Genomic DNA, 21,947 nt, shown 5'->3' with positions numbered 1-21,947 from the left:
AATTATCAAGAAAAAAAAAAATAGATGTAAAGAATGGAGGACCTATAACATGATAATGTTTAGAGTTAGTGACTCTAAAAGTGATATTTTCGGGACTCAAAACTGTTTATTTTTTCGCATATACTTATTGTATTTATTTCGGGTTTTTCGCCGATTTTTCGATCACAGGTACAATTTCCCCCCGCGCGCCAGTTTGAACCGATGAGAATGATTTATCTTCCTTATCCAACATGGAAAAAATAAAATAAAATAAAAAATATGTATAAGCTGTAAATGAATAACAGAGAAATACACACAAATCACTAATCAGAGCTTTTCCCTTGAGCTCCTCGCTTATCGTCTCCGATTGAAGCCGTAAAATTACGCCTTTCTTCGGCGGTGGCGGTGATGACCGGCAACCAAACATCGGCGGTGCCGCTCAACAGCGTTCGCACCTGCGGATCCGCCGACGATATCATCTCGTCCACGTCATCCAGTTTCGCCGACAACTTATCCAACTCCTTGGCTATTTCAAGCTGTTACATACATATATAACAATTATTTAGCGATATAAGCCACATAACATAAGCGTTTGCGTTTTAGCCAACGTTTTGTAAATTTTTCGTAAATAGCCAAAATATTTCGTAAATAGCATAAAATATGACGTAACCAACGTTATTTACACATATTTATTAGAAATTTACTCTGCGTTTTTTATCATTTCGATAGCGTAAATAGATTTACGTGACTATTTACCAAAAAATTAACGAAACGTTGGTTATTTGAAAATTTATAACGTTTCATATGGCTAGATAGCCGCTGGACCCTACATATAATTATATATAGACCATTTTTTTTGTCAAACATGATAATAATATGTTGCCGACTAATGATCAAAGTAGTTACGGGCTGAAGAAGAAGATTTCGCAGTTACCTCGTCGAGATTTTGGGCTGATTTCGAAGGAACTTTGGTGATCTCCAATCCCAGTGCTTCGATTTTTGCACGGAGTTCGTGTTCTTCTTGGTTGGTCAGCGATTCTACCTGTAAGTTATTTAGCAGTAATATAGCCATTACGTGGAAAAAAAAATTCATAATGGCAAGAAAATACAAAAAACACAAACAAAGAGTGGTTGAGTCTCTATCTCTGTACATTTAGATTTCTTTGTTAAAAATGTGCAAAATTATCCAAAGGGATTATTATTATTTTCCTCGGCTCGTTAGCGTTATTATTATTTCTATACAATCTCCTTATTTGAATTTTGGTAGTAGTCATTCATGTATATATAACTCATAGCCAGCCTAATTGTGATGATCTAGATATGCAGCCAAAATAAAACATAATTAATACAGAGAAAAATTATGTAACTCACCTTTATCCCATTTTAATGCTAAATAGTGATAATTAATAAATAAAATAAAAACATATAATGCCCATCTATAGTTTAACTTGTATGCAACATCACAGAGACCAAAGTGCAAAACAAAAGCTATGTAAAATGAAGATGAAAAAACAAATCTACTGTGTCAAAATTGATTTTGAACCTAATCATAAAAAGGACAACTAAACAAAATCAAATTGCAATACAGCAACACGAATGAAGCAATCTTCTTGAAGGTATTGAAAATAGGTCATTAAGCCAAACGACTTGGTTAAAAAAATGGCACAACCAGGAACTACCAAACTGTAACAAAACCTTCATTTACAATCAGAATCTGAAGCCTAAAATTTCAATCCCCAATTAGTTCTTCCAGATGCTTTATCTATATTATCTACTCCTGATGAAATCAAAAGATATAGCCAAGCTAGCTTGAGAATATGATGAATCACCAAAACGTAAGCTTTTGCTACATTATATATATTTTATTATGTGTGTGTGTATTTGAAGAAGCCCTCTAAGCCTCGACTCAACAACAACAACAACAACAACAACAACAACAACAACAAAAGGCTACTAAAAAAAAAAAAAAAAAAAACAACAACAACAACAAAAGGATTATTTTTCTACGAAATATCAACTAAGATCAAAATCGTTCATTCAAAATTCTTCAAAATATGTACTTTTCTCATTCAACAGCTTAACCACGGAGTTCAGAAACAAACATACAACACCGAGGTCAAAAGTTTCCTTTCAATTTCAAGGTAAAATCCATGGTCAAAAATCAAAACAGAGGCGTAATTCACGACGAAAAACGAAGATGCAAACATCAGGCAGTCGTATCTCTCTCTCGCTCTCTCTCTCTCTGAGGCGATCCTCAAAACAGGCGTGTGATAAATTGAATCAGAATTGGGAAGTTAAGAAATTTCAACAACCACAGCGCCAGAATCAGGAATCGTAATACAGCAAATGGATTTAAAGTAGTACCTGATTCAGGAGATTAGAGAGGAGATCAAACAGTGGCTCTGAAGCTGATCCTTCTTCCGCCATTTCTATTTTTCACGGCTTTTCTCGGTTTAGTTTTGTCAGATAAAGTAAATTTAAGGAATATAAATTTTTGGGGAAATTACACGAATATTACATTTGAGATGATAATTCCTAGAATAATTCACTTCCGTGAAATGTTAATTTCTTTTTTCAAACCCCATTCTGGATGAAACTATATAAAGAGGGGGGAGGGAAGAAAATTAAATGAAACTGTAAAAAAAAAAAAAAAAAAAAAAAATAACAAGTATTTGTTGCAAGTACCCAATTTTTTTTAACCTTTTTTTAAAGATTTAGTTTAATTTTTATTTTATTAAGAAAACAGTATTCGGATCGAAGTTAATTAAATTAATTGTTCAACTTAATTAATTTATTTCAGCCTAATAGGCTATTTTCTGAAGTAAATTAAATTAACTTAATGAGTTAAATAATTTACTTCGATCAGGTGGACTAAATTTTTAATAAAATAAAATTTTGACTAGTTTTTTAAGAGGATGATGAATTACTGGACTAGGGGTTTAATTGCCTTAAAAAAATAAAATAAAGTAAAATCAAACTATAAATAAGAAAGAAAAAATGGTAAACAAAAAAAAAATTATGGACTAAAAAATAAATGATAATTTTAAAAAATAAGTTTTAAATAATAATTATTAGGCCGACGCAAAAAAACCATAAAAACAGTAAACCGGACCGAACCGGTGATTTTTAGACCGCCGGTACGGTTTAAAACGTTTTTTTTTCATCCGGTTCGGTCTACTAATTACAAACTGTCCAGTCTGGTTTTTTTATTAAACGGTTAAACCGGATCAGATCGGTTTATTTATAAAAAAAATACAAAATAAAAAATAAATAAATTAATGTCCAACTAGCCAAATTAGACATTTGTGCATGTATTTCCCTCCCGTACATGATTATATGTTTTTTGTTTTTGTGGAAAATTAATGGTTTTTTTTAATTATGTAAAACGGTCCAAAACGGTCTAGAACGGTCCGGTCTAAGCGGTTCAAAACGGTCCAAATAATTCAAAACGGTCTAGAACGGTCTGGTGTAAATGGTTCAAAATGGTCCAAACGATTTAAACCGGACCGGACCATTCAAAACGGTCCGGTTCGATCTGGTTTTACAGTTTTCTGGTCCGGTCCGGTTTGGATTTTTTTGGACTGTTTTGAGCGATTCGATTTGGTTTTTTGGTCGATTTTGGACCGGATCGGACCGTGCACAGCCCTAGTAATTATTACTATAATATATATATGTAAGGAAATGACAAATCTTCACTGCGTTTACTATTTTCTATAGTGCCCTTTTTGTATAATATATATAAAATTTAATATCATATCATGTATATATTTGTGGCATAGCTTTACCTTATCTCGTTATTCTTCGTTATTTTTTTACTATCAATATATGTATTTTCTTATTCACTCACGTAAGCACTCTCATCATGTAAAGGAAAACTAAGCTCGAACTTTGGTTCTTCAGCACTTTGTTGTTTGTGTATTGCGTGAGGGATTTCATCACCTTTTGTGATAATTTGATCAGAGTGCTTAATTTTGTTTTGTCCACTAGCTAGTGAGGTCTTTTTTAGCTACTGGATTATATGGTCAAGTGCACTATTGATATTGTTGTGACACATTTGAAGTTCAAAAGCATAGCACGAAACTAAGCAATTGACACATTTGTGATTTTTGAAGGCCTTGATTAATCGCTGAAACCATATACTGCTTGTGTTTCTACTTTTGTTTTCTTTAGAAGCCCTTTGTGAACCACTGGTGTATTTTCCTGTTTTTTTTTCTTCTTCTTTTATATTAGTGCATAACACTCCAAACAAATTCCAGGAACTACAACTCTAAAATATGTGAATGAGATGAATCACTGGTCTGTCATTTCAGGATATCTAGTTTTTGGTGTTATTTTTGTGCTATGGTATTGAAAAGTTAATAAAAGTTGATATCTTGGCGTTAAAAACTAATTAGTATCAACTCCATTTTACAAGCTGGTGCTAGGAATTGTGACTTGATATATACCTTCCAGACTAAACATATTATTCATTTCATATATAGATTCTGTATCTTGTTTTTCTCTGTGTCACATATAATTTAGCAAGACTCGACTCTGTGAATATTTTATCTTCTTCATTTATTTAATCACGTCGTGTTGGTGTATACAAACAACTATATGTTCCAAGGTTTCAAATTCAAGACAGCTTTGTCAGTTTTTTAGTAATTCCACGCATGAAATTAGAACTTATGGAAATTCCTTTCTAGCTTAAATAAATTTATACCTGTGCACTTTTTTTTTTACGACTTCTCCTTTTTTTGTACCAGCGAGCTTGCGAAACGGGTGATGAAACGTTCCTTTAACTCCTCGAACGATCCTATCGCTCCTTTGGTCAGCTTTTGGTACCATTCGAATGCCGGACCTGTGAGGGTAAGGCAGAACGCCCGGCACATGGCGGCCGGGGTTTGCCTCCGGATCTGCATGGTCGTCTGGTACTGCATCAGGTGAAAGACGGGGTCACTGCTTCCGTCGTAAATGAGGGTCGGGGGGAACCGGAGATCGCCGACAACCTCCTCTGTGAGTAATTGGGCGGCGAGGGGCGAGGCTGTGCCTTCGACCATGTTGCGTATCGCGGGGTTCGAATTCTGCGTCGCCCGGAGCTCCCGTATCTCCCTTTGTAGCCCTTGTACAAGATTCATCAACTCCGTGTCGGGGGCCGGTAGCGCCGCCGCGGGGGGTGGCATGATCACCCACCCAGCGTCCCTGGCTGCCTGGTTTGCTTGCACGTCCTGGCGAGGGAGTGGGTTTTCCAGGGGGGCTCCTACGGTGCTTGCACGTCCGCGGTCGGCTCCCCGGGAGCTGGGGTCCGGGGTGTCCTCGCTCTCGTCTGGCCCGGGGTCGCGCCCTTCACATTCTGGCGGGGTCTCCAACTGCTCCCCTCCCCCGAAGATTCCTTCCAGGGCGGGCTCGTACCCCCGATCCTGGCCAACGCGCCAGTCAGCCTGAAAAGATCATCTTCCAAGCGCGTCATCCGCGCGTCCCTCTCATCTTGGACGAGGTCGGAGGTCACGCTTGTCTGGGGGGCGTTGTGAGCCCGGTTTTGGCGGGCCTGGACTTGAGCCCGAGTGTTCATCGTGACGCTCCCCGCGGGACGGGGGGCTGCGTTTTCGGAGAAGGTCACGTGGTTGGTCATCTCGAGAGAAGGGTTCCTGACCACGTCCTTCGGTACCTAAGGTGGTGAACCTTCAAAGTCGTGGAGGAAAGATTTGCCGGTGAAATCTCGCGGTTGTTGCTTGAGAGACCCCCTCCTTCTAGCGCCAAAATGTTAATGCCTGAAAATGGATCAACACGAAAACCGGTCTGCGGTTCGGTCTAGGGCCGGACCCTATGACCGCGCAGTGGTCGAACGGAGAAGTTGCCCCAACACCTGTACCTCCGCCGTGCCGGAAAAGGATTTACGACGACCCGTCACCTGAGAAAAGAGAAGAGAGTGAGCTAAAGGACCGCGGAGGGATTTCCTCCGGCGGGCACTCCGACGCTCAACATTAGTCTAGGTGTCGTGCTTTGAGTTCTAGAGAGAGAAGTTGAGGTTTTGTAAGTGTGAGCCAAACTTACCTCCAAAAGGGAAAAATGGAGGTATTTATAGGATTTTGAATGTGAAAAGTTATGGAAACTTTACCGGAGGGATCCTCTGGTTTTGTGAGCTTTACCGGAGGGATCTTCCGGTTTTGTGGGTTCTACCGGAGGGATCCTCCGGTTTTGTGAGCTTTACCGGAGGGATCCTCTGGTTTTGTGAGCTTTACCGGAGGGATCCTCTGGTTTTGTGAGCTTTACCGGAGGGATCTTCCGGTTTTGTGAGTCTTACCAGAGGTGTCCTCCGGTTTTGTGAGTTTTACCAGAGGTGTCCTCCGGTTTTGTGGGTACTACTGGAGGGATTGGCCCTTGGCAGGGCTGGGATTGCCTTCACAATTTTTGGGTTGGACTTCCTCTTGGAGGTCGAACCTGGCCTGTAGGTCGAGCTCGCCTGGAGGTCGAGCTCGCCTGGAGGTCTAGCTCGCCTGGAGGTCGATCTTGCCTGGAGGTCGAGCTCGCCTGGAGGTCGAGCCTGCCTGGAGGTCGAGCTCGCCTGGAGGTCGAGCCTGCCTGGAGGTCGAGCTCGTCTGGAGGTCGAGCTTGCTTGGAGGTCGATCCTGCCTGGAGGTCGAGCTCGCCTGGAGGTCGAGCCTGCCGGGAGGTCGAGCCCGCCTGGGGGTCGAGCTTGCCTGGAGGTCGAGCTCGCCCGGAGGTCGAGCCTGGCTGTAGGTCGAGCCTGGCTGTAGGTCGAGCTCGCCTGGAGGTCGAGCCTGCTTGGAGGTCGATCCTGGCTGGAGGTCGAGCTCGCCTGGAGGTCGAGCTCACCCGGAGGTCGAGCCTGGCTGTAGGTCGAGCTCGCCTGGAGGTCGAGCCTGCCTGGAGGTTGAGCTCGCCTGGAGGTCGAGTCTGCTTGGAGGTCGATCCTGGCTGGAGGTCTAGCTCGCCTGGAGGTCGATCCTGCCTGGAGGTCGAGCCTGGCTGGAGGTCGAGCCTGGACGCCAGGGTGGGAGGTCCCCTTAGTGGTGAGCTCGACTTGTCTTAATCCCGGGCTCTACTCTTTGGGCCGGGGTCGCCATGCATCTTTGGTTGAGTTGGGCCGTGATGTTTTTTGGATGGGGAAAAATCCCACATAACATAAATATCCATACAAAGAAGAAAAAAACGTGGTTTTAAAAAAAGAAAAAAGAAAAAAACGTCTTCGCAAACCTCTCCATCTCAGCTTTTTTATGCCTACATGGACCCATTTTAATAGGTGTTTTAAAGAGAATTGAAGTCATTTATATTTCAGTATATTGAAGACATTTTTTTAAAAGTCTTCAAAACTTCTCCACGTCAGTCTTTTTCAGCCTACGTGGACCATTTTTTAAATCGTTTTTCAGAAATTTGAAGTCGTTTTTCTTAACGATTTAGAGATATATTCAAAATGTCTTAAAATATATGGACATTTTAAGTCAGTCACTTAGAACTCGTTTTTTGGTACGACTCGAAATATTTTTCGAGTCATGTTTTTAATGTCTTAAAATGCAATAATTGTTGTAGTGAATGAAATTGATTTTGTAAATCAGATGCAGGAATCGATGGGCTTAGTCGATTATCCCATCGAGGTCTTTGCATGTCTGGTCTTGTCATGGCACATTGGCTTCGATCACCTCGAGTTTGAGTGTTGTGCTGTTTTCATGAGATAATGATTTATAGTTGAGGAGATTAATGCAATAAAATGGAGACATTTGACATATGAGGCGATAAAATAAAAGTATTTCTGAAGTATATTTTCAATAGTTATTCAAATAGCTAGTGAACTAACTTTGACCAACCATTAATTACGATTAGATCCAATCTATTGACCATATGTACGTACATTTTTGTCTTGTTTGGGAAACACATTTAAATTATTAAAAATAATGAATGTAAGAAAAATAAGTATAAAAAAAAAGAAAAAAAAAAGAGATTGACACTAATAATACCAAATGGATGTCACTTATCAAATATAGCCCAAAACTCAGAATTTGACACAAGTAGTACTAGAGGTAGGTGAGAGAATTAATTCTTTCTTCAACTACTCTCAATTAAAATTTTCCCCAACTTTTCTCTAGGCTTCTTCCTTTCTCCAACCAAATGCAGTTTTCATTTTTCTTGACCATCCCTTCTTCTTGCTCCCTCTTTCTTCAGTTTTCGGCCGCCGGAATCCTTCTTCACGGAACTCGCCGAAATCCTTCTTCACGAGGCTCGTCGGAATCCTTCTTGACGAGGCTTTCCGGAATCCAAACGAACGTCCTCTTTATGCAAATTCAAGGTTTGAATGCTAAACCCATTTTAAAGTCCAAACTTGTAATAAATATGCTCATCTTCTTCGTTGGTCATTGTCTCAGCGTGGGTCGGGGTTGGGCTCGTCTTCTTCCTCGCTGTGGAGCCCTGAACTCGTATTCTTCGTTGCTCAGGAGGTTCGGGTCGAGATCCAAAAATTCTTCCAACATATTTTGGTTAGTTCGTTGTCTTTTTAACAAATAAGAACAAGGTTAAATGATTTCATTCATCTTGAAAGTGGTTCGAATGCATTTATGAGTGATTAGTTCGTCAAAAATGGACTTTTTTTTCACAAGTTTTTCAGGTGTCACGAAGTGCATCCAGTCGTGACACATGTGTCACGAACTGGATATATTTTGATGTTAACAACCTTGTTTTAATACTTATATCTAATGTGACCAAACGTATACAAAGATAGCATAAATATGTTTATATGCTAAGCATAGCGGGAAGTGGGTACAACCGGGCGTTACCATTTGAGATTCATCAAGCTTTGCTGGAAATCAATTTCTCTGTGGTGACACAAAATAAAAACTCAAATGTTATACGCCCGGTTGTACCCACTTCCCGCTATGCTTAGCATATAAAAATATTTTCGCCATCCCTGTATACGTTTGGTCACATCAAATATAAGTATTAAAACATGGTTGCTAACATCGAAATACATCAAGTTCGTGACACATGTATCACAGAGTGCATCCAGTTCGTGACACATGTGTCATGAAATGCATCCACTTCATGACAAATGTGTCACGGACTGGATGCACTTCGTGACACCTGGAAAAATCGTGAAAACAAAAAAAAACAAAAAAACTCCATTTTTGGAGCATTAATCACTCAGAAATGCATTGGAAGCACTTTCAAAATGAATGAATCACTTAAATTTGTTCTTATTTATTAAAAAGACAACGAACTAACCAAAATATGTTGGAAGAATTTTTGAATCTCGACCCGAACCTCCTAAGCAACGAAGAAGACGAGTTCAGGGCTCCACAGCGAGAAAGAAGATGAGCCCAACCCCGACCCACGCTGAGACAATGACCAACGAAGAAGATGAGCATATTTATTTCAAGTCTGGACTTTTAAAATGGGTTTAGCATTCAAACCTTAAATTTTCAGAAAGAGGACGTTCGTTTGGATTCCGACAAGCCTTGTCAAGAAGGGTTCCGACGAGCCTCGTGAAGAAGGATTTCGGCGAGCCTCGTTAAGAATGATTCCGGTGACCGAAAACTAAAGAAAGAGGGAGCAAGAAGAAGGAATGGTCAAGAAAAATGAAAACTGCGTGTGGTTGGAGAAAGGAAGAAGCCAGGAGAAAAGTTGGAGAAAATTTTAATTGAGGGCAGTTGAGGAAAGAATTAATCCTCTTACCTACATCTAGTACTACTTGTGTCACATTTTGAGTTTTGAGCTATATTTGATAAGTGACATCCATTTAGTATTATTAGTGTCAATCTCCAAAAAATAAAAACGTCTTAGTAAACCTCTCCATGTCAGCTTTTTTGTGCCTACGTGGACCCATTTTAAGAGGTTTTTTTTAAAAGAATTGAAGTCATTTATATTTCAGTATTTAAGACAATTTTTAAAGTCTTCAAAACTTCTCCACGTCAGCCTTTTTCAACCTATAATGATAATTTTTTAAGTCGTTTTTCTTAAAGATTTAGTGATATTTTCAAAACGTCTCAAAATATATGGACTTTTTAAATCGCTCACTTAGAACTCGTTTTTTGGTATGACTCGAAAAAAAAAATTTGGGTCATGTTTTTAATGTCTTGAAATGCAATAATTGTAGTAGGCATGAAATTGATTGTGTAATTCGGATGCTGAAATTGTTGGGCTTAGGCGATTATCCCATCGAGGTCCTTGCATGTCTGGTCTTGCCATGGCACACTGGCCTCGATCACCTCGAGTTTGAGTGTTGTGGTTTTTTCACGAGATAATGATTGACAGTAGACGAGATTAATGAAACAAAATGGATACATTTGACATATGAGGGAATAAAATAAAAAGTATTTCCGAAGTATATTTTCAATAGTTATTCAAATAGCTAGTGAATTAACTTTGACCAACCATTAATTACAATCAGATCCAATCTACGGACCTTTGAAATTCTCAAACCAATGAGTTTTACACAAATAATGTACTAACCAATTTCATGCCGGCGGAGAGAAGAAACCAGACGACGGAAATGTCAGCGTCCTTATGAAGATCGAATTGCATTGCGAAGGATGAGCGAAGAAAGTCAAACAAACCGTTTATAATTTCGGTGGTGCATTTATCAGAAATCTATTTTGATTTGTGATTCCATTCATTAGAATTTAAGACAAAAGAATTAAATTCTCAAATAAATCTCACAATTTAATCATTCACAAGTTTCCTTTTTTTCTTTCTATAATTAACACAAATATCTGGTTCTAGTATGGAATAGTGAAGTTTATTTACTTAACATATTTGCAAGTCTTACTTTCTATGCCCAATACATGGCATAACATTAAGACTTTACAATGCTTATTCAAAATAAGGAAAAATCATACAAAATAGTCATTTAAAACTAGTTGTTTAGTAAAATAGTTAAAAGTTTCAAATTTTCAGCAATGTAACCAAAATTACGTAGTCAAATTTTTTTTTTACACCAAGATTATAATTTTTGACGATTATTATAAGCAATTTATTACTTAAAAAAATTAAGTCTAGGGTCAATTAGCGAGCAGATTACGTACAATAATTATAAGGGTCCACTAGAAAAATAGTCAGCTTAAATGTTTGACATTGCTAAATAGCCAACGTATCGTAAATCTTAGGTAAATAGCCAAAGAGATGATGTGGCTCTATCAGAAAATTTTATGCTAGCTTTCCAGGTTTGTTCCTTCTTTTTATTTCCGAATTTTCATATAAATTTTTATTATTAATTCGACAGTTTATGTAAGACAATTTTTTTAAAATTTGAATTTCAAATTCTCTCTTATATTACCAAAAATATAGCAAGCATTTATTTCTTTATTATTTCGTGGATTCGTGATAACATACCAATGCCCAAAATATACGCAACAATTATTTTTCTGATTTTGTGTTCTTTAAAATCGTAGTTCACATTTATACATATTTACAGATATTTACAAACATTTACAGTTATTGACACACATTAATAGATATTAACACATTTATTCTACGTTTTTAAATGAAGATTTTTGGCAGTTCTTCATTTAAATTTGAATTGAATTATGTGTTTAAATTTAGAAATTAATTATTTAGTTGACTTAATCGTGTTAAGAGTCATTATTTTCAAAAACATAGCAAATAATTATTTTCTACATAATTACGTGAATCGTTGAATCATATCAGTACCCAAATTATACGCAATAGTTACTTTTATTATTTTGTGCTCATATAATCGTAGTTCAAATTTACATATATATTAACAGATATTTACAAAACATTTACAATTATTTACACATATTAACAGTTATTTTCAAATAATAAATTTACAAAATTCAAATAAAGATCTTGATGGCGGTGTTCGCGATCGACGAGATTTTTTTCTCCGGAGTGAGCTTTTTAAGAACGTTACTGAGGCTTCGACGATGGCGTTGGAGAAGGGCGTGAGGCGGTGGCGGACAAGGAGGAGCGCGAACGCCACCATGAAGACCAGTGCGACGCGATGATCGTCACCTCCGTGGATGGCATGAGGAACGCTAGTTTGCGCCAGAGGTAGTTGTCGAGGCCGATGATGATTCCGACGGCTGCGACGGGGCAAAGAGGCAGAGATAGAGCTAGACGAGCGAGCCGGAGGGATCGCGGATGCCAGTCCGCGCCTGAGGTAGTTGTCGAGGCCGGTGATGATTCTGACGGCTGCGGTGGCGGTAGAGAGGCAGGGATGGAGCTGGACGAGCGAGGCGGAGGGGTCGCGGCGGCGGCGGAGGACGGCGTGGGCGGTGAGCAGGTAGCCGACGATCTGGATGAGTGGGGTGAGGACGATTGTCTTCTTGTTTGTTTTTTTAAATGTAATGAAGTCGATTGAGGTTTTGTGTGTGGTAATTGATTTGGTCAGTTAATGTCCTCGATTTGTGCAATCTTTACCGATTTAATTGATTATTTATTTTTTTAATTTGAAATTATATCAAAATCGGTTTTAGGCGGGGTGGGTATACTTGTAAAATTGCGCCTGCAAATAAAAGACAGTGGTTATTTACCTAAAATTTATCAAACGTTGGCTATTTAACAATATCAAACGTTTAAATTAACTATTTTTCTAATTATTTGTAATTATAATTAGCGAGCAGATTATGTAATTGTAATATGTATGTTACAATTATTGTACAATAATTATGGCCACTAGAGGAAAGGTCAAGTAGCAAAACAAAATAAATAAATGAAAAGGTGAAATAGCACTAAAAAAAATAAATGCGTGGTCCACTCTATTATCCACAGACAACCAACAATTTATTCTTTATTTTTGCATTAGTTCACCAAACCAATAATTAAAGACCAACTAAAAATAAAAAAATAAAAAAAATTGAAGACTAACTTTACTAACAAGTAACAACACAGCAGTTTCAAAAAAAAAAAGAAGAAAAAAAAGTAACAACACAGAACCTAGCTAGTCAACTCTCACATATCTACGCCATATTTGAGTTTCTCTTTCACAGAACGATTTGTAAATCTCCAAAGGTATGCATCCATATTTCTCGTTTCATTTTTAAATCTTCTTCAACTTATTAATTGCAAATACATCTATATATAAATATTCATTTTTTACATCCCTCTTTTCAAAAGGCTTTGTGAAGTGCGGTTGATTCATCTCAAGTAACACGCCAATTGCCAAACCAAGCTTTCTCTTCATTGAATCATCTCAGCGAAATCTACATATATATATATATAATTGAACAGGTACTACTATTAATTAATCCGGCTAGATCTACATATATATAATTGAATAACTCACATAGTCTTGACTTTATCATATTCATTTGGATCTTCATCTTCCATCGTGAAACAGCTTTGATCTACAACTGAGCAACTCTTTCCCTGAACAAAGTGAAAATCGTCCACAGGTACTCCTATTAATCTGAAATCTGTCTATACATATACTGTTGCACACTCGAATAACACTCGAATTCCTCTCCACAATCAGCTTTGATCTATGAGTGAGAACATGGCTGAATTGGTCGGTGGAGCTTTACTGTCTGCTTTCTTCCAGTCTTTGTTTCAAAGAATCGATTCTGGCGATGTTGCCGACTTCTTTCGAGGAAGGAAACAAGTCAAACTGCTTGAGAATCTCAACATAACCCTGTTGTCCATTAAAGTAGTGCTTGATGATGCCGAGACTAAGCAACTGAGAAACCCAGAAGTCAGGCATTGGCTGGAAGGGCTTAGAGACGCTGCCGAAGATGCGGAGAACCTCTTGGAAGAGATCTCCACTGATGCTTTGGAAGCGAAGATTCTCAGTGCCGAGTCGGGAAATACCAGCAGTTCTAGTGGTGTGAAAGGCTTCTTCTCTGCTGTTCTCGATTCCTGTGGCCGTGCTAGGAAGGCCAAGATGGAGGAGATTCTCGAGAGGTTGGAGTATTTTCAAAGACAAAAGGATATTCTTGGTCTTACCATTGCCGTCGAGGGCAGAGCGTGGCGGAGATCGCCTTCCACGTCTCTGGTAGAAGATTCCGAAGTTTATGGAAGAAAACAAGATAAGGAGGATGTGAAGAAGTTTTTGCTCTCTGACAGTGCTGATGGGATTTATGTGATTCCGATTGTGGGTATGGGCGGGGTCGGTAAGACCACTCTCGCACAGGCGGTCTTCAACGACAGCGAAATCGAAAAGGGATTTGAAGTCAAGGCATGGGTTTGTGTCTCCGAAGAGTTTGATGTCTGCAGGGTGACGAAAACCGTGCTTGAGGCGGTGACCAACCATGCTTGTGATACGATGGATTTAAACAAGCTTCAAGTCAAATTGAAAGAGAGGCTAGCAAAGAAGAAATTCCTGGTTGTTTTAGACGACGTTTGGACCGAAAAGTATGATGATTGGGATGTGTTGAGCAAGCCTTTCCTACATGGAGCAAAAGGGAGCAAGATGATTGTGACCACACGGAGCGAGAAAGTTGCCTCTGTTATGGGAAACTCTCCAACTCATAATCTAAAGGAGTTGTCGGATGAAGATTGTTGGGAGGTATTTGCAAAGCACGCTTCTGGAAACGGTGACTTCATGAAGTATGCGAAACTAGAAGCAATTGGAAGAGATATCGTGAAGAAATGCAAAGGACTGCCATTAGCCGCGAAAACACTTGGAGGGTTGCTGCGTTCTACATTTGACGTTGAAGCATGGGAGAGAGTGCTCGAAAGCGATATTTGGGATTTTACAGACGATGAAAGCAATATCCTTCCAGCTTTACGAGTAAGTTACCATTATCTCCCTTCGCACCTCAAAAGATGCTTTGCTCATTGCTCAATGTTCCCAAAAGACTATGAATTTCAAAAGGAAGAGTTGGTCTCACTATGGATGGCTGAAAATCTTATCGGTCATTCCAAGGGAAATAAAAGACGGGAAGATGTAGGCGATGAGTATTTTAACGACTTAGTGTCGAGATCGTTTTTTCAAAGAATGAGCAAAGGACACCAATCATGGTTTGTTATGCATGATCTTATGGTTGATTTGGCTAAATTTGTTTCCGGAAATAGTTTTCAACTTGAGGGTCTTGAGAGCTCAAGTGAAAGTGTGATTAAAGTGCGACATCTTGCATATTTCACGACTTTTAATGATTCTTATAAACGATTCAATCGTGTTCTTGATGCCACTCATCTGCGAACCTTTTTGCCAGTCACAAAATATCCTCATAACAATATGTCATATGAATTTGTCCATGATTTGCTATTGAAGTTCAAGTGTCTACGATCTTTTTCTTTGCGTGGATATGAAAACATTAGGAAACTGCCAAACACAATTGGAGAACTTAAGCATCTTTGCTACTTGGACTTCTCTTATACTTCAATAACTGAGTTGCCTGAGTCAGTGTGTGGGTTGTACAATTTACAAACCCTTGATTTATCAGAATGTAATTATCTAAAGAGCTTGCCCAGATACATGCATCGTCTCATCAATTTGCGACGTCTTCGTATCAGCAAAAAGTGCATCGAGATGCCGGCACAAATGAGCAAATTGAAAAATCTCCAAACACTCAATATTTTCATTGTTGGGAGAGACGGTGAAACAAGGTTACGCGAGCTGCGAGAGCTTTCAAATCTTCGGGGATCACTTTGCATAAAGAAGTTGAGCAATGTTGTGGACGCAGAGGATGCATCGGAGGCCACGTTGATTGACAAGAAGCATCTCAAAGAGTTGTCGTTGGATTGGGACAGTCATGGTGCTAATGACTCAGCACATGAAAAGCTTGTACTTGATAATCTAGCTCCTTCAACGAGCTTACAACTTCTTCAAATCTATCACTACGGGGGAACAAGCTTTCCAAAATGGGTTGGAGACCATACGTATTGCAACATTGTCAAAATGGATCTCTCGAGCTGTAAGTATTGCACCTCTCTACCACCACTTGGCCAACTTGCCTCCTTGAAGACCCTTAAAATACATGATTTCCCAGCAGTAGACGTGGTGGATCATTATTTTTACAGGAACTCTACTTATTCATCATTGAAAGCTTTCCCGTCACTCGAGGAGTTGGTCTTCTCTAATATGTCCAATTGGAATGAGTGGAAAATGGTGGATGATGTTGCTTTCCTAAAACTAGAGAAGCTTCATATAGATCTTTGCCCCGAGTTTACTAGAAATTTGCCACAATTACTTCCATCATTGACAGATCTTTCAATCCACCGTTGTCAATTGATTGATTGTTCACTTCCAACTATGCCCATTGTAAAAAAGCTAAAGCTAGTTGATTGTGGAAATCTACTATCCCGGGAACTTCCACTAACAATTCAGTCACTGGATATTCGAAGGTGTGGTAACAATTTAGTATCCTTGTCTGAGACATTAACAAAAATGGAAGCTTGTCTTCAACATCTCATAATTGATGGCTGTCCTTCCTTGTCCACACTCGGAAATCTCTCTGCTTCCCTGAAAAGTCTTGAAATCTCGAATTGTGCAAAACTAGAGTTTCCTTTTTCGAACTCGCATGAGTCCCTTAATCGTCTTTCTATCGAGAACAGCTGCGATTCCATTCAATGTTTTCCATTAAATTATTTCACCAACCTCGTCGATCTTGATATCATAAGCTTAAAAGCTCTTGAATCTTTGTCGATGTTTGGTGGGAACATGGCAACCCTATCTTGGCTCCGGATAGACTCATGCCCGAATTTGGTATCATTTCCCGCTGGCGGAATCTCTGCTCCCAAACTCAGTGAGCTTACAATTACAAGATGCGATAAGTTAAAGTGCTTGCCTGAACAAATGCATACTCTCTTCCCATCATTGGAGAGTCTGGAGATTGAGAATTGTCCGGAGGTGGAGTCGTTTCCCGGAGGTGGTTTGCCGTCTAATCTGAGCAACATCTCGATCGGATATTGCGATAAACTCATCGCATCTCGCACAAACTGGAACTTGACAAGACTCACAAAACTCAAATGGTTTAAAATATTTGGCTCTTCAAATATAAGGTGTTTTCCGGAGGGAGGACTGCTGCCCACATCCATCACTAAACTTGATATTTGGAGCATTGAAAGTCTGGAGACGCTGGACCAAAACGGGCTTCGGCAGCTCTCCTCTTTGGAAGTGCTGAGGATTTGGAGCTGCCCTAACTTGCACACAATTCCAGTAGAAGGACTCCCGAATTCTGTTGGGGTTTTGATTATCTTTGAATGTCCTTTGTTGCTGAAACAGAGTGATGAGCTCAAGAAGAAGATCAGGGAATGCCCCAACGATATATTCCTTGAGTTCACTGATTCGCCGTGACCATAGCCTTACGGCAGGTACTTTTTTTTCCAACTGAATTCATGTATCCATTTTCCTCATTATTATTATTATCTTCGTGTTATTTCTTGTTATTCTTTACTTCTACGTGTTGGTGTTATTCATGTTATTCTTGTATTCGGAGTGACATTGCTTCTAGGTTTCATTGTATTCGTATGGATAATGCAGTTCCCATTTTATAACCTTAAATGCACTTCTCTGAACACCTACCATTATTAACGATATTGGTGAACTCTCTAGCAATAGTTAGAGGATTCCACTCATCGATTCAAATGCATTTGAAAAGAGCCGATATGAAACTTAGCATTGCATCAAAGAGACTAGACTTGATGTGATCATTATTCATTCTTTTTTAGAACCTAACCCTATCATCCATCAATGGCATTCCATTCATCGACAAGATCTGCATTATTTAACGAAAGAAACTCAATCATGAAAGAGTATTTTCTTTCCAGCTCTCATATCATATGATGCAACTGTTCATATAACTCATAAAGTCAAAGGAATTAAAGAATTCGATATATAGCATTAGACAGATAACAATATACTGATATGACTCCTAAACCATTGCAGCACTATACATGGTTCTTATGAAGTCTATCTTTCATTACATCTATGGTCGTGTACATGACTCCTTGGTATTGGTAATACATGAGGAGCTCGGGTGATCCCTTGCTCTCACGGTTCGAGTGTTATGTCGTTTAGGCCGAATAACATAAATAATCGGATAGACCCCACTGAAAATGCATTATTCTTTGATATGTCTTAGGGCCGAGTAGTGGTTTGAGTTGAATAATGGGGTTAATAACGATAGGGCGCTATTGAATCATTCCAATATCATGAGGCGGAAGCTCCGCACCTGTCACCGTATCCCCTAGGACATAGTGAAATCGAAATAGTGCATCAGAAGAAGACGATGGATGTGTCCCATGCATGATTTTCCAACATCACTTTCGTCATCTGGGAAACTGAAATTATCGGGGTTTTATTCGCTTGCATGGTTTATTGTCCTCGGGCCGGCCTAATGAGTCTTTTCCTTGAATGACCTGAAATGTTGGTACTATGAATGCCATTAATGTTGTTGTTTAATTTTTATCAACCTACTTTTATCTTCATTTTTTAAATGTATGATCTGGTCGATTCAGTTCTTTGTTTAATTTCTTTCAGTTCTTTGGGGGTAGCGAGGCGAGGAGAATGTTATGCTGATCTTGAGTTGAACACATATATCCTTTACCTAGCATTGTCAAATTGTGTCTTGTTGTCTGCCACAATTGAAGATGGGATCCCAAGGTGGAAAATGATGTTTTGTTCAGATGAAGATTGTGGTGTTTGCCTCGGTGATCTTGGGTAACGGCTCGGCCTCCACCCATTTGGTGAGGAAGTCTATGGTAACGATGGCGTACTCGTATTGTTTTGGCACTCTCGAGAGCTTGCCAATGATATCTACACCCCATTTGGCAAAGGGTCGAGGAACGATGATAGTGCATAAGTGGGGTCGGCAGTTGCCTTGGCACGTGGAAGAAGCGCACACATTTTCCGAACTTCATTGCCCACTAGTAAGCATCTTTCTTCATGATGGGCCATAAATAGCCCTGTTTGAGGGCTTTCTGTGCGAGGGAGAGTCTCGTGGAGTGGTTTCCACAGATGCCGTCGTGGATTTCGCGGAGTACCTTAGTCGACACGGCTTTGTTGAGGCACCTAAGCAACTGTGTGAATTTCGCGGAGTACCTTAGTCGACACGGCTTCGTCATGGATTTGGACACTTAAGGTCTTTAACTTCCCCCTTCTTGCAGGAATTTCATTATTAGGCTCATCCAGGTCGAATGCAGGACGTCTTTAATTACCCTAACTTCGTCTCGTGAGACGGACGGTTTGGATAGTGACTTGAATGGGATAGTCATCACCCTTTCTTCATCGATCCAAGGCGAACAAGGGCGTCAACCTCGGAGTTCTGCTCTCTTAGGATTTGGAGGATCTCAAACCAAGAGAAAGCATCGAGCTTTAAATTCGCCATTTCCAAGTAGGCGATAATGTTGGGCTCCTTCTCTGCGTAATCGCCTTTAACCTGGTTGATGATCTGTTGCGAATAAATCACACACGCAAATGTACGTGTCGCCTAAGTTATATAGTTATGGAAGTAACGAATGTCTAGCACACGAGGACTAGAAGAATTAGTGATTTTACTCAAACTTGTTGCGAATTGATTCCAAATAAACGGGATATGGTTTGGTACGAATAACAAAAATAAAATAAAACGAAAGCTTAAAACTAACATGAGTTTTTTCAATAAAGAGAAATTCGGGGTCACGATTTCACCGGAACTAACTAACTCGTGGGTTTCGGGTTCGAGCAACAAAATCTACTCCTATAGATGCTAATCCCACTCTATCAAAATTATTCACTAGCCTCTCTCAAGTGTTCTAGCAAACCTATGTAATTAACAGATTGTTATCCTCTCGGCCTCTAATCCTATTAAAACAACTATACGCAATATGAGAAGAGTTCAAACAATTACATAAATTCCCTAGATTTTCTACTAACCTAGGATCAACTATGAAGACATGAATAAAAGCGCAATTATTCACTCTCTCTCGAGTAGCTAAACAATCCTAGATAATAATTCTAATGATGATCAAGCACTAGAAAACGTTAAGCATAATTCACATCAAGCAACCATAATAGTGAAGGAAACAAGTGTTATCTAACCCTAACGTACCCCCAACCATTACCAATCCCAGCTACATCGCAACCCCATAAAAATCTAGCCGCTAATGGTACTCATAATCATCGCTAAACATAACAGAATAATCAAAAGCATTAAATAGACAATAAAAGGAAAAATGAACTCATATTGAATAAATTCAAATGTTCAACAATATTCAAAGGCAATAAAAGAAGAAAAGGAAGAAGAACGAATTGATTTGAGTTCAAGAGACTCGTCGGAAGCATCGATTCCAACAAAGAACAATATTTTCTCTCTTCAAAAGCTCTCCAAAGTAGCCAAACAACAAAATAAAAACTAGAATAAAAGCTAAGGTGTGTTTTGGGTGCAAAGACCCTTTAAATAGGCCTAGGGGTTATTTTCGAAGATATATGAGCTTTGGATTAGATCCAAATGCTCCAAAATGCTTAAAACGGGTAGCTGACGATTCTGATCTAGGAGTCAGCACACCGCGCAGGATGGGAGCGCGTCGCGCTGCGCCGCAATGAATTTGGTCGTGGCGCGTTGGATAATGCTTCTGATCGCACTCTGTTTCTGGATTTTGGCAAGGTTGACTAGCGTTGAGTTTCTCGTATTTCTTTGGTTTAGCTCCGTTTTGACTCCCGTTTTCTTCTAAAAGTCCCGTGTTGTCCCAAAGCTCAAATATGCATCAAAAACCTAAAATTCACTAGAAAAACACCAAAATAACCTCAAATACACTTGAGAACTCGCTAAATTCACGCTCATAAATGATAGATATGTACGTATAAAACATACTCATCATGATCAACTACGAGTCGCAGTGTATAGCAGGTTTTCAGCTTCGAGCTTTCGTGTTAGTTGTTGCAAAATAATTACACACGCAAGCGTACGTATCGCAAAAGTAATATAGTATGAAGAACGGATGCCGAACCCTCTGAGACTAGCAATTCTAGCGATTTTTATTTAACTTGTAGCGAATTGATTTCAAGTGAAGTAAGAGGTTGTGATTAAGAGATTACTAAATTGAATAAACTAAAAACATTTAATAAACGCAAGTCTTCAAATACAAGAAATTAGGGGTCACGATTTCGTCGAAAAACACTAGATTGGGAGTTTCGGGTACGAACAACAAGAACTACTTCTATGCAAGTTAATTTCACTCTATCAACGATATTCACTAGCCTCTCTCGAGTGATCTAGCAAACCTATGCAATTGTCGGATTGTTATCTTCTCGGCCTCTAATCCTATTAAAGAAATAACACGCAATAAATACAAGAATTCTAATGATTACATGAACTGCCTAGGTTTTGTACTAATTTAGTATCAATTATGAAGACTAAAATAAAAGCACGAGTCTTTACTCTCTCTCGAGCAGCTAAACACACCTAGCAGACAATTCTAATGGTAATCAAGCAAAAGAAAGCATTAAGAACAATTTCACTCAAGCAATCATATAATTGAAGCAATTAAAGCATAATCTAACTCTAATGAAACCCCATAACCATTATTAATTCCAACTACATCGCAACCCCATTAAAGACCTAGTCTCCAATGGAATTCATGATCATAGATAAGCAAAGAAGAATTATAGAAAGCAAGAGAATGAATATGGAGAGCAAAAGAGAATTCATATTAAAATTAAATAAAGACTCACAATAATTCAGAGTTTGCAAAAATAAAAGTAAAGAGAAGGAAAGAAGAAAAACTATTAATGGAGTTCTAGTGCACAGTCGGAGTTGTCGATTCTAATGAAGAATGCTATATCTCATCTCAAAAGCTCTCAAAAGATGCAATATAATATAATAAACTAGAATGAATGATAGATTGTGTCTTTAGGTTACAAAAGGTGTTTTATTATGTCAAAGGTGTATTTTTGGAGTCAATCTGGGCCTTTATATGAGATCTAATGGCCTAGATTTGCTCAAGATTCGGAGAAAATATCTTTAAATCCATCATCAGCGCGCCGCGCCAACGTCCACCGCGCCGTGCCCAAAGTCCATCGCGCCGCGATCTTGGTCGTCTCTGATAGGTACGTTAATCACGCGTAAAACTTCTATTTCCCGAACCAAGTATTTTAATGG

At 39.1% G+C, this 21,947-nt stretch overlaps 2 protein-coding genes across 2 annotated transcripts; one reads left to right on the top strand and one right to left on the bottom strand.

Moving 5' to 3' along the window:
- Positions 1-86: 86 nt before the first annotated feature.
- LOC149394825 (ecotropic viral integration site protein) lies at positions 87-2,475 on the bottom strand. The gene is made up of 3 exons (XM_089615968.1): positions 2,344-2,475; positions 914-1,021; positions 87-515 (listed from the first exon to the last, which is right to left on the bottom strand). The coding sequence occupies exons 1-3, from the start codon at positions 2,404-2,406 to the stop codon at positions 303-305; spliced, it is 384 nt and encodes a 127-aa protein (XP_089472094.1). The 5' UTR covers positions 2,407-2,475; the 3' UTR covers positions 87-302.
- A 10,148-nt stretch (positions 2,476-12,623) lies between these two features.
- Positions 12,624-17,209, top strand: LOC149394824 (putative disease resistance RPP13-like protein 1). The gene is made up of 4 exons (XM_089615385.1): positions 12,624-12,939; positions 13,045-13,158; positions 13,268-13,322; positions 13,403-17,209. Exon 4 carries the CDS (start codon positions 13,412-13,414, stop codon positions 17,162-17,164), a length of 3,753 nt encoding a protein of 1,250 aa, XP_089471511.1. The 5' UTR covers positions 12,624-12,939; positions 13,045-13,158; positions 13,268-13,322; positions 13,403-13,411; the 3' UTR covers positions 17,165-17,209.
- The last annotated feature ends 4,738 nt before the right edge of the window (positions 17,210-21,947 follow it).

Source organism: Urtica dioica, chromosome 5 (assembly GCF_054948205.1).
Source record: "Urtica dioica subsp. dioica isolate 48M chromosome 5, U.dioica_male_clone48M_v1_H2, whole genome shotgun sequence".
NCBI lineage: Eukaryota > Viridiplantae > Streptophyta > Magnoliopsida > Rosales > Urticaceae > Urtica > Urtica dioica.
This window is presented reverse-complemented; position numbering and strand designations above follow the sequence as displayed.